General features: G+C 40.2%; 2 protein-coding genes across 2 annotated transcripts; both read left to right on the top strand.

Annotated features, from left to right (window-relative positions):
• The first annotated feature begins 4,668 nt into the window (after positions 1-4,668).
• Positions 4,669-7,479, top strand: LOC104430144 (L-type lectin-domain containing receptor kinase IX.1). Its single transcript, XM_039317421.1, has 2 exons — positions 4,669-4,751; positions 6,837-7,479. Exons 1-2 carry the CDS (start codon positions 4,669-4,671, stop codon positions 7,477-7,479), a joined length of 726 nt encoding a protein of 241 aa, XP_039173355.1.
• A 4,680-nt stretch (positions 7,480-12,159) lies between these two features.
• On the top strand, positions 12,160-13,632 carry LOC104431708 (L-type lectin-domain containing receptor kinase IX.1-like). The gene has a single exon (XM_039317420.1). The coding sequence runs from the start codon at positions 12,160-12,162 to the stop codon at positions 13,630-13,632; it is 1,473 nt and encodes a 490-aa protein (XP_039173354.1).

The raw sequence follows: 13,632 nt of genomic DNA, 5'->3' as shown, positions 1-13,632 counted from the left end.
CTAGGAAAGATGACAACTTTTTGAAGATTAAACAAAGAAGACAAACGGGAATGGAGGATCGATGCTTTCTAGGTTTTCAAAAGTGAAGTGAAGAGGAATCGACAAGGCACGATCGCTAAAAAGAGAAATAAACGAACCGTCACAAAGGAAATAAAAATGCCTTTCAAAATAACTCGTCTTTTTCCGCAAAATAGCTATTTCAAAATAACTTCCTTTTTTGAAAATGAAACGATGTAATATAGCAACAATTAAAACACAAATTGACGATCGTACCTTTCAAGATAAGCTTAGAGAGAAAAGACTTATGGCCGATCTACAGCGCACCGCCTTTCGATAAACCTATAAGCCTCAGCCCGAAAGTCTTTAGACTTTGATATCCTCATACCTCAAAATGTTGAGTGCGGAACGGATAGATTCAAATTGATTTTCTCCAAAGGCTTTGTGAATATATCCGCTAGTTGATTCTTTGAGTCAACAAATTGAATTGAAATATCTCCATTTTGAACATGGTCTCTAATAAAGTGATGTCGAATCTCTATATGCTTTGCTCTTGAATGGAGAATGGATTTTTGGTGAGGTTGATAGCGGGTGTTGTCGCAATGTCTTCGTGCATGAGTCTTCAATTTCAAAGTCTCTTAGCTGTTGTTTTATCCATAAAATTTGCAAACGGCGGCCTTCCAAGAGCTACATACTCTGCTTCGTTGTTGAAAGAGATACGGTGCTTTGTTTCCTTGAAAACCAAGACACATCCCGTTTCCAAGCAATTGGCAAGTTCCCGAAGTGCTCTTTCTATCAACTCTGCAACCGGCCAGATCTACGTGTGAATACCCGAGAAGATTAAAGTCTCCCTTCTTAGGATACCAAAAACCGATGCTTGATGATGAAGCAGCGGATTTAATGATGCGTTTCGCAGCACGAGAGAGAGATTCTCTTGATCTCGACCGAAACCTACGTATGCAAACACTCAACAAAATGTCGTGTCTAGAAGCAAGAAGATAAAGAAGTGATCCAATAATACTCCTGACAACTTTTGGATCAACTTTCTTCCTTCTCTTCATCTTTGTCTATCTTTAAAGAACTTGACATTGGTATGTCGCATCTTTTGCACTTTTCCTGTCCAAACCTTTGACAAGATCATTAACATATTTTTCTGATAAATAAAAGTTCATTCCTTCAATTGTTTTACTTGAAGACCAAGAAAGAATGTTAACTCTCCCATCATACCATTTCAAAAACTCATCCCGCATAGACTTAGAAAATTTCTACATGCTTTTCATTAGAGGATCCGAAAATAATGTCATCCACATATATTTGAACAAGTAAGAAACTCTTGTTTTCCTTTTTGATAAATAAAGTCGTATCTACTTTTACCTTGACAAACCATTTTGTATTAAAAACTTACTCAATCCGTCGACCAAGCTCGAGGTGCTTGCTTTTAAACCATACAAAGCCTTTTCATCGGCCCGAAGACCGAGCGCTCGCTTCTGGGTCTTCAAACCCCGGTGGTTGTTCCACATAAACTTCCCATGGATAAATCCATTTAGGAAAGCGCTTTTGACGTCTATTTGGAATAACCTGAAATTCTTATAACAAGCAAACACAAGTAATAGTCGAATAACTTCTAACCTTACACGGAGCGTAAGTCTCATCATAGTCTATTCCTTCTTCGCGTATATCCCTTGGCCACGAGTCTTGCTTTTGTTTCATACGACTTTTCCTTTCTCATTCATCTTGTTTCGAACACCCATTTAGCTCCACGCTTACCTTTGGTTTGATGTCAATTCCCGTACATCATTAATGTTGAACCTGCGGGAGCTCTTCTGCATAGCTTCAATCCACTTTTCACGATAAAGCTTCTTCTATGCTCTTTGGTTCAATTTCGTAAACGAGCCACGCACTAGACTCTTTCTCGCCTTTTGGATTTGGTGCGAATTCCTTCATTAATTTCGCTCGATTATAAGATCTTTGGGATGACCGGACTTATGCTTCCAGCTACTTGTTGATGTATCTCGTCGGATGATCCTCTCTTTATTTAGATCTTCATGAACAACCCGTCTGGTTTTCAGTAGCCCGAGATGCTTCTTGAGTTGTAGACTTTGGAGAGTCTGGAGCAGGTTCGTACTCTTCTTGATGAGTTTGACTTGATTCATCTTGCGTTGAGTCTTGCACTTGACATTCATTGACTCCTCCACTGCATCGCTCTTCTTGTTATAGACTTTTGAGGCTTTGCTTGATGTAGAATATCAAGGAAGATACCTTCATCCGATCTTTCTTCAAACGTCTGGCTCGATCTTTGCATTTTTCAATAAAAACATTTGCAACCGAATACATGAAAGTATGAAACAATAGGCTTTTATCTTTGAATAACTCATAAGGGTTTCTTCGTAGAATAGGTCTTAAGAAGACTCTATTTATAATATAGCATGCTGTTGAAACAGCCTTCAGCCCAAAATCGTGAAGAAATCTTACTTTCAATTAAAAGAGTTCTAGCCATTTCTTGAAGAGATCTATTCTTTCTTTCCACAACTCCATTTTGCCGAGGAGTATATGGAGAGAGAACACATGCTTAAAGCCAGATTCATCACAGAATTTTGTAAAATCTTGATTTTCAAATTCACCTCCGTGATATGTTCTATACTAGAGATAACACATCCTTTTTCATTTTGAACCTTTTTAGCAAATTTTTCAAAATACGAAAAGGTTTCGACTTACTTGCAAGGAAATATACCCAAGTAAAACGGAGTAATGTCAACAATTACTAGGCAATATTTCTTACCCCAATACTCAGTGTTTTGGTTAGTCCGAAGAGATCCATATGCAGCAACTGTAGTACATGATTAGTAGAGACATGATTTATTGGCTTAAATGAATTTCTTACCTGCTTTCCCGCATACATGGAGTGCATGGATCGCCTTTTGGTATGGCAATTTGGGTAGACTCGAACTAGCTGCTTTGATGAAATTTTGGCTAATTTCTTCATGTTGACATGACCAAGCTTTTGTGCCATGTTTGCTTCATCTTGAATTGAGATAAGACATTGCGATTCATTTGGTTTCACATCCAAGATAGATATTTCCATGTCTTCGACCTATGAAAGACTGGAGTAGAGTCTTTACCGATTCCAAGAACATTTCCTTCTGAAAGAAGATCTTGAAACCAAATTTCACACAATTGACTAATGCTGAGAAGATTGTAATGAGTCCTTCCATTAAGGAAACATTACTTATTGTGAGAGTTCCAATTTTCACGGTTCCAAATCCCACAATACTTCCTTTGTTGTTTCCACTAAATGAAACTTTTCCACCATTTACTTGAGCAAGCTTTATAAAACAATTTGAGTCTCCCGTCATGTGTCTTGAGCATTCCAAATAAGATACCACTTTACTGCTTTCTTTGACGGAGACCTCGCATTTAAAATAAAGTCTCAAGCTTTCTTTGGTACCCAAATTTTCTTGGGTCCTTTGGTGTTAGTAAGATAAAACAGTATTAGCCCATACTTTCTTAACAGGTTTCCCCATACCATAGGACACTCTTTTTCAAAGTAATCCGGACTGTTGCACTTTGAACATCCGAGAGCATTTCTTCCTACAAAAAGTTTTACAAAAACTTTCTTGAAATGATTTTTGTAAGCCTCTTTCGAGGGTCTTTTCTTAATTCTTTCTTTTACTTTAGGAAAATCAATCAAGGGAATTGTTTCTGCCGACATACCTGTGACCGACTTTATTGAAGTAAGGTCTTTGAGCCGAAAGAATTTTTCAAGTTTCTCGCACCCTGAAAATTTCTTTGAAATATTTGATGTGCGTTTTTAAAAGAGCATTTTCTTTTAAAAGATTATCTTTATTTTCTTTAAGAGTGAAACAGTCAAGTCTAGACTTTTAACTCTTTCTACTAAAACATTTTCCTTTGTTTTAGAGCCGAGTTTTTCTTTTCAGCTCGGAAATTCTTTGAGAGAAGTCTTAAGACTAAAACACGTTCATCAATGTATTTAGAAACTTTGACAGAATTTTAAAATTACTTGCCTCAAATTCACCGTTCCGAGTCCGATCCGTAGTCCGCCCGTAGTCCGAGTCCGATTGTGCCATCGGACATAGATTGGCATATTCATTATCACTTTCTTCACACTCTATATCACCCGGTTTTATTGAGAGCTTTTCGAAATTTTTCAGCTTTTCCTCTTCTTCGTAAGAGGACAGCTGGGTCCGATGTGTCCCTTTTCTTACATTCAAAGCAGACACATCTTTATTTGGTTCCTCATCATCAACGTACTTGTTCCGCTGTCTTTGAAAGCTTTGTTTCTTTGAGCTGAACCTTCTTCCTTTTCTATTGATTTTCTGGAATCTTTCTTATCATGAGAGCAAGCTCCTCATCGTCCATATCATCTTCGTAATCCGTATCATCGTAATCATCATTTGATTTTAATGCAATGGATTTCTTACCTTTGGATCTTCATCTTCATTGATCCGTTCCACTTCATAAGATCAAGAGTTCCAATCCCGGTCGACATAGTGGCATACTTCTTGCGTCTCTCTTATCGAAGTCTTTATGTGATTCCAATCCTTGGAGAGAGTCCACGCAAAGAAGCTTGTTTACCTTCATGGGATCAGAAATTGGTTGACCTTGATTTTCAAGACCATTCATAATATCCGTAAAACGACTAAACATGTCGCTATGGATTCTCCGGTTCCATTTGAAGGCTTCGTATTGACCGAGAAGAATATTGATTCTGTTTCCTTCACTGTCTGGTCCTTCAGGTGATATGCACCTGCTCCAAACTTCTTTGTTGTAACACAAGAAGATATTCTATTATATTTAGTTGGTGACAGCACAATATAAGGAGTAAATTGCTTTTGCATCAAGTGCTTGTCTCTTGACTATCTCTTCCCCGAGTCATTCCACCGGTCTCATCAGCTTTCCCTCTTCAGACTCATGCAGTGGTAGGTACCTTTTTCTACAACGTCCCATTCCGTAGGATCCTTTGATCGTAGGGAAAGCTTTCATCTTGTTTTTCAGATGTTGTAATCATTTCCATCAAAGTAGGTGGTCTCGGTATTGCTTTGCCCTTCCATCACCCTTGGTGCTAGGATACTAGCCATGGATCTTTAACTCTAAAGTAAAAACACTTCAAACAAAGTGAGTACACGAGCTCGATACCACCGAGATAACTAGTATAAACACCTAGAGGGGTGAATAGGTGCACAAACAATTTATCGAAATACGGAAGCGATTCTTAGTATATGATAGAAAGGAAATTCTCTCTGATTAACAAAATGAAATACGATCGAGGCAGAGAGAGTGAGGAAGAGAAAATTGAACACACAGGGATTTATAGTGGTTCGCTTTTATTCCCAGTAAGCCACGTCCCACTCTTCCGCACCGACAGCCCCCACCGCTGGATTTCACTATGATCAAAAGAGAAGTTACAAAGATAGCTTTGCCTTGATTCCACAAAGGTAGATGTTCTACCACACCTCCTCAAGGTTTCTCACAAATATAGACTTTTTTTGTATACAAGTATTCGCTCAAAGGAATTGTTTAAACAAAAAGGAGCTTCGCACTTGGAATTCTTCTATCGCGCACACCTCGAACAACTAAGAACGTCTTTGCCTTATATACTCCTTTATGCCATCATACCCGTAAGCACTTACCAAAGGAATTCCTCCAATCTACCCGTTGACAGAATCAATTAGGAAGATTGTTCGAGAGCTTATTAAAGAAACGTGTTGATAGCCCATCAATCATGTTCGCCCCATACAATCAGGATCTTGGTTTTCATAAGTAGAACCTTCCAATAATATTTAGATAATCATCGAATCTTCAATCATCGAATCAATCTTGATCAATCAAAGAATTCTGCCACGTCTTTCCAGCCACGATCTTCTCCAGCATGATAAGGCTAAATCCATAACGAAACATCCAGCTTATGGATAACCTTTCAACGGATTAGAGATCACAATGAGGATAGACTTTGAGTCTTGAGTCTCGGGCTGTCCGAGGTCTTCAGACTTTAAATAATGTAGTCTCGCAAAACCTTCGCACTAGACTGATAGAAACGTTTGTCAACTTCAAAACACTTCAAGAAGATTTCTCCACAGAGACACGTTGGCGGCAATAGCTGGCCTAGAGACGCATTGGATGGTGGTAGCAATGACCCAAAGACGCACGCGGCAGTCTCGGTCCGTTCTCTCCCTCTCCTCTCATTTCCTCTCTCCCGCTCCCTTCATTCCCCGATTCCTCTTCTCACAGCTTTTTCTCTCTCAATCCTCTTTTTTTTTTTTTGTGGTGCCCTTTGCTCTCCCCGCAATGCCGTCTACTTTATGCTCTACTCGTCTCTCTTCTTGCAGTGCGCGTGAAGGACACCCAAAAGAGGAAGATAGCTAGGGCGTGGGCTGGGCCAAAGGGAGAGGGCTTGGGCCGCACAGGGGAAAGAGAGGTGGGCAGTGGGTCAGGCCAAGGCTAGATCCAGCCTGACTCGACTCTTAAGCATTTTTTGTTTTTTTGTTTTTTGTTGTTTTGTTTTTGTTTTATTTTTTTAAATAGGTGTCAACGGCTGTCAAGAGAATCTTCACGGAATCCAAACATTCGAGAAGGTCTTCATCAATGAAATGAAGATATTAAGCCACACAATACATCAAAATCTAGTGCAATTCATTTGATGGTGTCAAGGAGAAGGTGAATTTTTGCTCATTTATGAATACATGCCTAATAGAAGCCTTGATAATCATCTTTTCGGAACTCGAAAAGTTCTTCCCTTGGGATGTAAGGAATAGGATAGTTTTAGGCCTAGCATTGGCCCTTAATTATCTTCATGTAGATCTAGAGCAATGTGTTCTTCACAGAGATATAAAAGCTGCCAACATCTTGCTAGACGTCGATTTCAACACTAAGCTTGGCGACTTTGGAGTATCTAAGCTCGTCAACCCCCGATTCATGACTCAAACGACCGATGTGGTGGGGACAGACGGTTATTTGGCACCAAAATATCTCAATGGACGGAAGGCTACTGGAGAGTCTGACATATTCAGCTTTGGGGTCGTGGTTCTAGAAATCGCTTGCGGTAAGAGGACCTATCAGGATGAAGAAATTCATGTCCCACTGCACAAGTGGGTCTGGCAGCTTTACCTTGCTGGAAATATGCTTGAAGCAGCGGACGAGAAGATGGGTTCGAGCTTTGATAGGAAGGAAATGGAATGCTTGATGATGGTGGGACTATGGTGCGTGCATCCAGATCCCAGGAGAAGGCCGAAAGCAGGAGAAGTTATCAGGTTTCTCCAGCTAGAAGTCCCTGTGCCCGAGCTTCCACTCGCCACATTCGAGGCTCCAACTTTATATCAGCCATCACCGCTAAGGATAGGATCTTCTTTATCTTCTTCTTCAATTCAAGCATCTGTTCCCGATGAGCAAGATGGACCATGGCTCCCCAAGCCACACGGCAACACGTTGATTTTTGGGATGGAGGAGGACAAACATGGGAGTCAGTGAAATGATTCCTCATGCACAATCCTTTTACCCCCTCAATAAGACTCGGGGCATTGACCATTTCTGCTCGTTTTTTGTTCATTCTGTGTTCCGATCGTTGGTGTTATGTTATAAATGCATTGTTAACCCGTCTCCTCACTGCCCAAGCTTTTGGTGGGAAATGGTTTGTCTAACTCCTGGAATTTATATTTTCTCCTGCTTGCCCATTATGTGGCTTGAAGTTGATTATATAGCCACATCTGAAAGATTGTACAGCAGATTTTTGCGTAGACATGAATGGGCATTCTCGGATTTCCGATACTTCGGATATTATCTATTGAACTAATCCTTCAAAGTTCATTCGCTTTGCCAGCATAGGCAAGAACCAGCGTGGTTCCCACGCATGGTGTTTAAGTCGGGCAAGGATTTCCCCATTATGAAATGGTATGGCACGGGCAAAGAATGGGCTTTTTCTTGCTTTCGCTTAGAAGTAGCCCATTATATGTATTTGAGCTATGATTATGAGTCCCGGCTTAGCCGATTGAAAGCGAACACCGGTCCAACTGAATTTAATTCGGTCTTGACTACTTCGGCCGGTCCATCCGGATTCAGAACATTAGCTGTTTGATTAAAATCTTATTAGATTAAAGTAAAGGGGTGAGTGGGACTATCAATCTATCTCTTCAAGGGTTACTCTAAGCTCTCCACGAGTGTAGTTCGTAAGAATATTTTAAGACTCTTTATTTGTTGAGTAGACACAACTTTAAGCTCTCTCAACAACCACGAAAGTCTCAAAGTTTTTGTGACATGCTTTTATGTTTCAAGTGACTAATTCATTATGATACGGTATGAGTCGATGTTACAAGCTTATAGCAGTAGGCAAAGGCAAATGCCTCCTGGTTTCAACTTTTTTCAATTGGGATACTAATGGTGAGGCATGACGACTTTACTGGACTTATTACGTCACAAAAGCAAAAATAAAAAAGAATACTGGACTAGCTCTAAAAATGGAGGAAGTGATTATTTTGAATTGTTATAAACATTGACTTTGACTTGGAGTTTAGTGGGATTTTCATTTTCATGAACTTCAAAAAGTCGTAAACATTGACTCGACTTGGAGTCGTACACCGACTTCTTTTTATTTCAACTGAAACCCAAAGAGACGGATTAGATTCCTACAATTATTAAAATATGTCTTATGCATGCATTCACCTCTCACACGGCCCGGAAATCTCGGGTGCACGGGATATTCTATGATATGAGAATACACTCATATACTAGCATAAGCATTTTGGATGTTCCAATACATTAATCTTTATTACTTATTCAAAATATATTTTTCATACCAATATTTTTTGTAATTTAAAACATAATTTAATATAGTAATTTTACATGATACGTTAGAAAAATATTATACTGCCTATATTATCTCTATTGTAACTATAAAATCATGTCTTATAATAATTACATAATTAAAAGAAGTCCACTCCTATCGTTTGGGACAGAAGACGTTCCGCATCCCCATTTCTCCTCATGCCCAAGCAATCCACGCTCCAGATAACCTGGGTTTAGCCTATAGTAATTGGATATTAGCAATAATTACCCGACTTTTAAGGCAAATCCCAACTGAATCGACATTTCCACAGTGGATGCGGACACAAGCGGAGGACCATGGCATCTCTCTCTACAATGCCTCCATTTTGGGGCTTTGCCTATATGGTCAGCCAACATGTGAATTTTGTGGCTTGATTTGTCTCACACTCAGATTACCATGCCCCTACCCAATTCATATAACTTTTAACGATTCCAATTAAGATCTCTCCAACAACTTGAGTCTTTCTACCTCTTCTACCGTGTCTCTGTGATATCGTGATGAATGGTACCATCGTCCTTACGGGCAACAAGACAGTTAGCATTGTCATTTTAAAATTAGTAATCTCGTTAAGATTAAAACGTACAATGAACGGTGTCTTTATAAACACGCAAAGTACACCAAGAAATATCTTAATATGAATAACGACACAGACCCAAAAGACTTGACTTGATTTAAGAACGGCCCCGCAAAAACTTCACAGACTTGTCCGCAATCTCCGTAACGGTGATGCTCTTGCTTCTAAGTTGACATGGACTACTTGTCTAGATGGGGTCTGGTCATCAATTCACAAACTAAAACTGCAAGACTAGATGTGCATTTTCTCTCTATTGACGACTATCATATTGGGACCTTAAATGCGCTACATATATGATACACATGCATGTACATAAGATGCATGTAGATAACCATAACTTGTCACGTTAAAAGAGAAATCTCTCACTGTCCTTCTCTATAAATGATCTAGTTTTGATTAAAGGACCCTTATACCCTTCACTCCAAAACATGAACTCATCCTCAAGAGGGCCTTATGTATATACACACACATACATGTAAGCTTTCAGATTGAAATTTATTTTAACACAACTTTAGATGGAAATTCCAATTTCTTCATGATTATCTAATTAGTCACTTTATATGTTCCTGCATTATTGAATCTAATTTCCATTCTTCATATCACTTCTTATTTTTATTGTTTAATAGATTTGCATATGAGAAGGGTTAAAATTTATGATATGGATAATTTAAATTTATGACTTAGAGAGGTCAATTCATAATCTGAATACATTTTCGCCGATCCGAACTTGCGCTCTCTTATCCATTTTTCTTTTGTGTTCCTCTCTCTCTCTCTCTCTCTCTCTCTCTCTCTCTCTCTCTCTCTCTGTCTGGAGGGAGGTCGAATAATAGGTTCGGATTTTTAGAGACAAGCTCCTCCAAATCTCTCTCTCTCTCTCTGTGGAGGGAGGTCGAATAATAGTTTCGGATTTTAGAGACAAGCTCCTCCAAATCTAGGCCATCACTCTTTTTTGGGTAAATGCATCATAAGCAATTACCTCTAATTGCCAATGATCTACTTCCTAAAATTTGACGTGAACGAACAATCACAGTAATTCATTTTTCTTTTGCCCTCTCTCTCTCTCTCTCTCTCTCTCTCTCTCTCTCTCTCTCTCTCTCTCTCTCTCTCGGATCTGTCTGTGCTAGGCATCTCCAACAACTGGCCCCATCACACCTTGATCCCCTCTTTCCTTCTTTTGGGTAACATCTAACATGGGCTCTCATATGATTAACTCGTTCATTTAATCTTCCAAAATGTTCTTGAATGGTCTCATAAATTTTCAATTCTCCTCTTGAAGTTTGAAGACAAATAGTACGTACCTCAGCTAAGTCTTGGAATTCTTCTTGTAATATCCCCATGCCTTCTTTGCTGTCTTTGCTCCAATTATTCTCGGAAATACCATTTTCAAGAGTGATTATTGAATAACACATAATGCCCCTACATCCTTTTGTAATTGCTCTTTCGGAATGCTTGCACCTTCTTGCGGAGTTACATAACCCTTTTTGGGCCATCAAGAAGGTAGTCATTTTAATGCTCCAACAGTAATAGTTATTCTCATCAAAAATAGGAATGTGAAATGAGGATGATGCAGAGTTGGTCATAATTTAGTTGTTGGATATTTGGACTGGTGATTTTAGTAGAGGGTGGCTAGGACAAATGACCAATACTAATCGAAGACGTGGCCTTAATACTACCGTTGGGAAGTAGAAGTATGGTTAGTTTTGTAAATGAGTGAGTGAGGGATTTAGTGAGTACAAGTGTAGGTGCGTAGACTTAACAAGCACCTACGGAACAAGGACTTTTATTATTATATTGGAGATGGAAGATAGTGGAAAGCAACGGAGGGAGCACAGGAGGACGAGGAGTTTTATATCATGAAGGCATGTCCATAGGACTTAGTTTTCATCTGCTGGACGTGACCCTCAAGTGGGGAGGGTTGGCTGTTTATAGCCCTCTTCCACGCCCACTTCAAGGAAAAGAGATCTACAGAAACTTGCATGGACTTTCACATTTCACAGTACTTTTCTAATAGTTTTTTTTTTTTTACAACTCTCTGGACTATTCATCCAAGTTTTTTTTTTTTTTTTCCCTAAATATCTTGACCATAGACTTCTAGAAATTGGGTCATTGCTTCAAAAGTCTCCCTTGTCCATATAGTCTTTAGCGGAAACAGCGGAGAAATTGTCGATCTGTTCACCGTGTCCAAGCCGCTGTTTGGAACATTTGGTCCCCTATAAAGCACCCTGGTATAGCACCGATCTGGATCAATGGACAAACGAGCACGAACCTCGTCCCTGCACTTGCACAAACCATGCGTACCATGCAGCATGCGAGCTGTTTTTCTCTCTTTTCACGCTCGCTTAATTGTCTTCACCCTTGTCTGCTATCCTATTATCCCCTATGTCAGTCCCGTTCAGTTCAATATAAGTAGCTTTGACAACAACACAAGCGGCGTACTCTACGAAGGAGTTGCGGTTGCGGTAGCGTCTGGATCCATTAATCTCACCCCACAACGCGGCCTCCAACAGAAATATAAGGTAGGCCGCATTCAGTATTCGAAACCCATCTATATTAGAGATTCTATTACTGGGAGACAAGCAAACTTCTCTACCCATTTTCTTTCACCATCGAACCTTTCGATCGCAACCAATACAGCGATGGCCTGGCATTTTTCTTGCTCCTGCTGGCTTTTACAATCCCACCCAACTCGGCTGGTCCGTTTCTCGGATTGTTCAATGCCAGCACAGTCGATGATGGGCCTCGGAACCGAATTGTGATGGTTGAGTTTGATACTTGTGTGAACTTAAAATTTGACCCTCCAGAGCGGCACATAGGGGTCAACATAAACTCCATCTCTTCAACTGTTCATTCCTTTTGGGATCCCGAATCACGCAGAGGAAATGCAACTGATGTCGCGGTGACCTATAATTCTACTAGCAAGAATCTTAGCGTGTTCTGGTCGTTTGCTGGCGCGGTTTCTTTGGACAAGAAAAGCTGCTCGCTTTCTTACCATATCGACCTTGCTCAAGTTCTTCCTGAATCGGTCGCAATTGGCATTTCAGCTTCTTGTGGCAGCGTTGAGGCGAGACACATCATCAATTCATGGGGGTTTACTTCGGACTTGGATGTTGTACGCCCCCCGTCGACCAGTTCATCAGTAAAGTGGGCACACTACAGCATCTATAGGTCGTTCACATTTATTGCTACTCCTTTAGCAAGTCTAATGCTGATTATTTCGGCGTGGTCTTGCCTATTTACGATCAAAATGAGGAAAAAATACCAGCTTTGTGCTCTGACCGACATGGAGAAAGAGATAAGAGCACTGCCGCTCAAATTCTCATATCAAGAGTTGGTTGAAGCGACAAATAGCTTCTCACAGGATCGAAGACTCGGCCAAGGAGGGTCTTGCCATGTTTATAAAGGAGTTGTGAACAGTTTAGATCGCCAAGTTGCTGTCAAGAGAATCTTCACGGAATCCGAACATTCCAAGAAAGTCTTCATCAATGAAGTGAAGATCTTAAGCCGCACGATACATCGAAATCTGGTGCAATTTATTGGATGGTGTCAAGAGGAAGGTAAATTTTTGCTCGTTTATGAATACATGCCTAATGGTAGCCTTGATAATCATCTCTTTGGAACTAGAAAAGTTCTTCCTTGGGATGTAAGGTACAAGATAGTTCTAGGCCTGGCATTGGCCCTTAATTATCTTCATGAAGAACTAGAGCAGTGCGTTCTTCACAGAGATATAAAGGCAGCCAACATATTGCTAGACATGGATTTCAACACTAAGCTCGGTGACTTCGGAGTATCTAAACTGGTCGACCCTCGTTTCAAGACTCAAACAACTGATGTGGTGGGGACATACGGTTATCTAGCACCAGAATATCTCAATGGACGGAAGGCTACTAGAGAATCTGACATTTTCAGTTTCGGGGTCGTGGTTTTAGAGATTGCTTGTGGTAAGAGGACCTATCAGGATGAAGAATTTCATGTCCCATTGTATAAGTGGGTTTGGCAGCTTCACCTTACTGGAAATATGCTTGAAGCAGCGGACGAGAGGCTGGGTTCAAGCTTCGATAGGAAGGAAATGGAATGCTTGATGACGGTGGGAATGTGGTGTGTGCATCCAGATCCCAAGAGTAGGCCAAAAGTAGGACAAATTATCAGGTTTCTTCAGCTAGAAGTCCCTGTGCCCGAGCTTCCAGTCGCCGTATACGAGGCCCCGTTTTATGTCAACCATCACCACTAG

The sequence above is a fragment of the Eucalyptus grandis genome, chromosome 7, assembly GCF_016545825.1.
Source record: "Eucalyptus grandis isolate ANBG69807.140 chromosome 7, ASM1654582v1, whole genome shotgun sequence".
Classification (NCBI taxonomy): Eukaryota; Viridiplantae; Streptophyta; class Magnoliopsida; order Myrtales; family Myrtaceae; genus Eucalyptus; species Eucalyptus grandis.
Note: the sequence above shows the minus strand (reverse complement) of the source record. Positions and strands in the feature narration are given on the sequence as shown.

Coding starts and splice junctions, on each gene's coding strand:
- LOC104430144 (XM_039317421.1), top strand. CDS start 4,669: ATGGATTCTCCGGTTCCATTTGAAGGCTTCGTATTGACCGAGAAGAAT. Junction 4,752..6,836: donor TTCACTGTCTGGTCCTTCAG/GTGATATGCACC, acceptor TGTTCTTCACAG/AGATATAAAAGCTGCCAACA.
- LOC104431708 (XM_039317420.1), top strand. CDS start 12,160: ATGGTTGAGTTTGATACTTGTGTGAACTTAAAATTTGACCCTCCAGAG.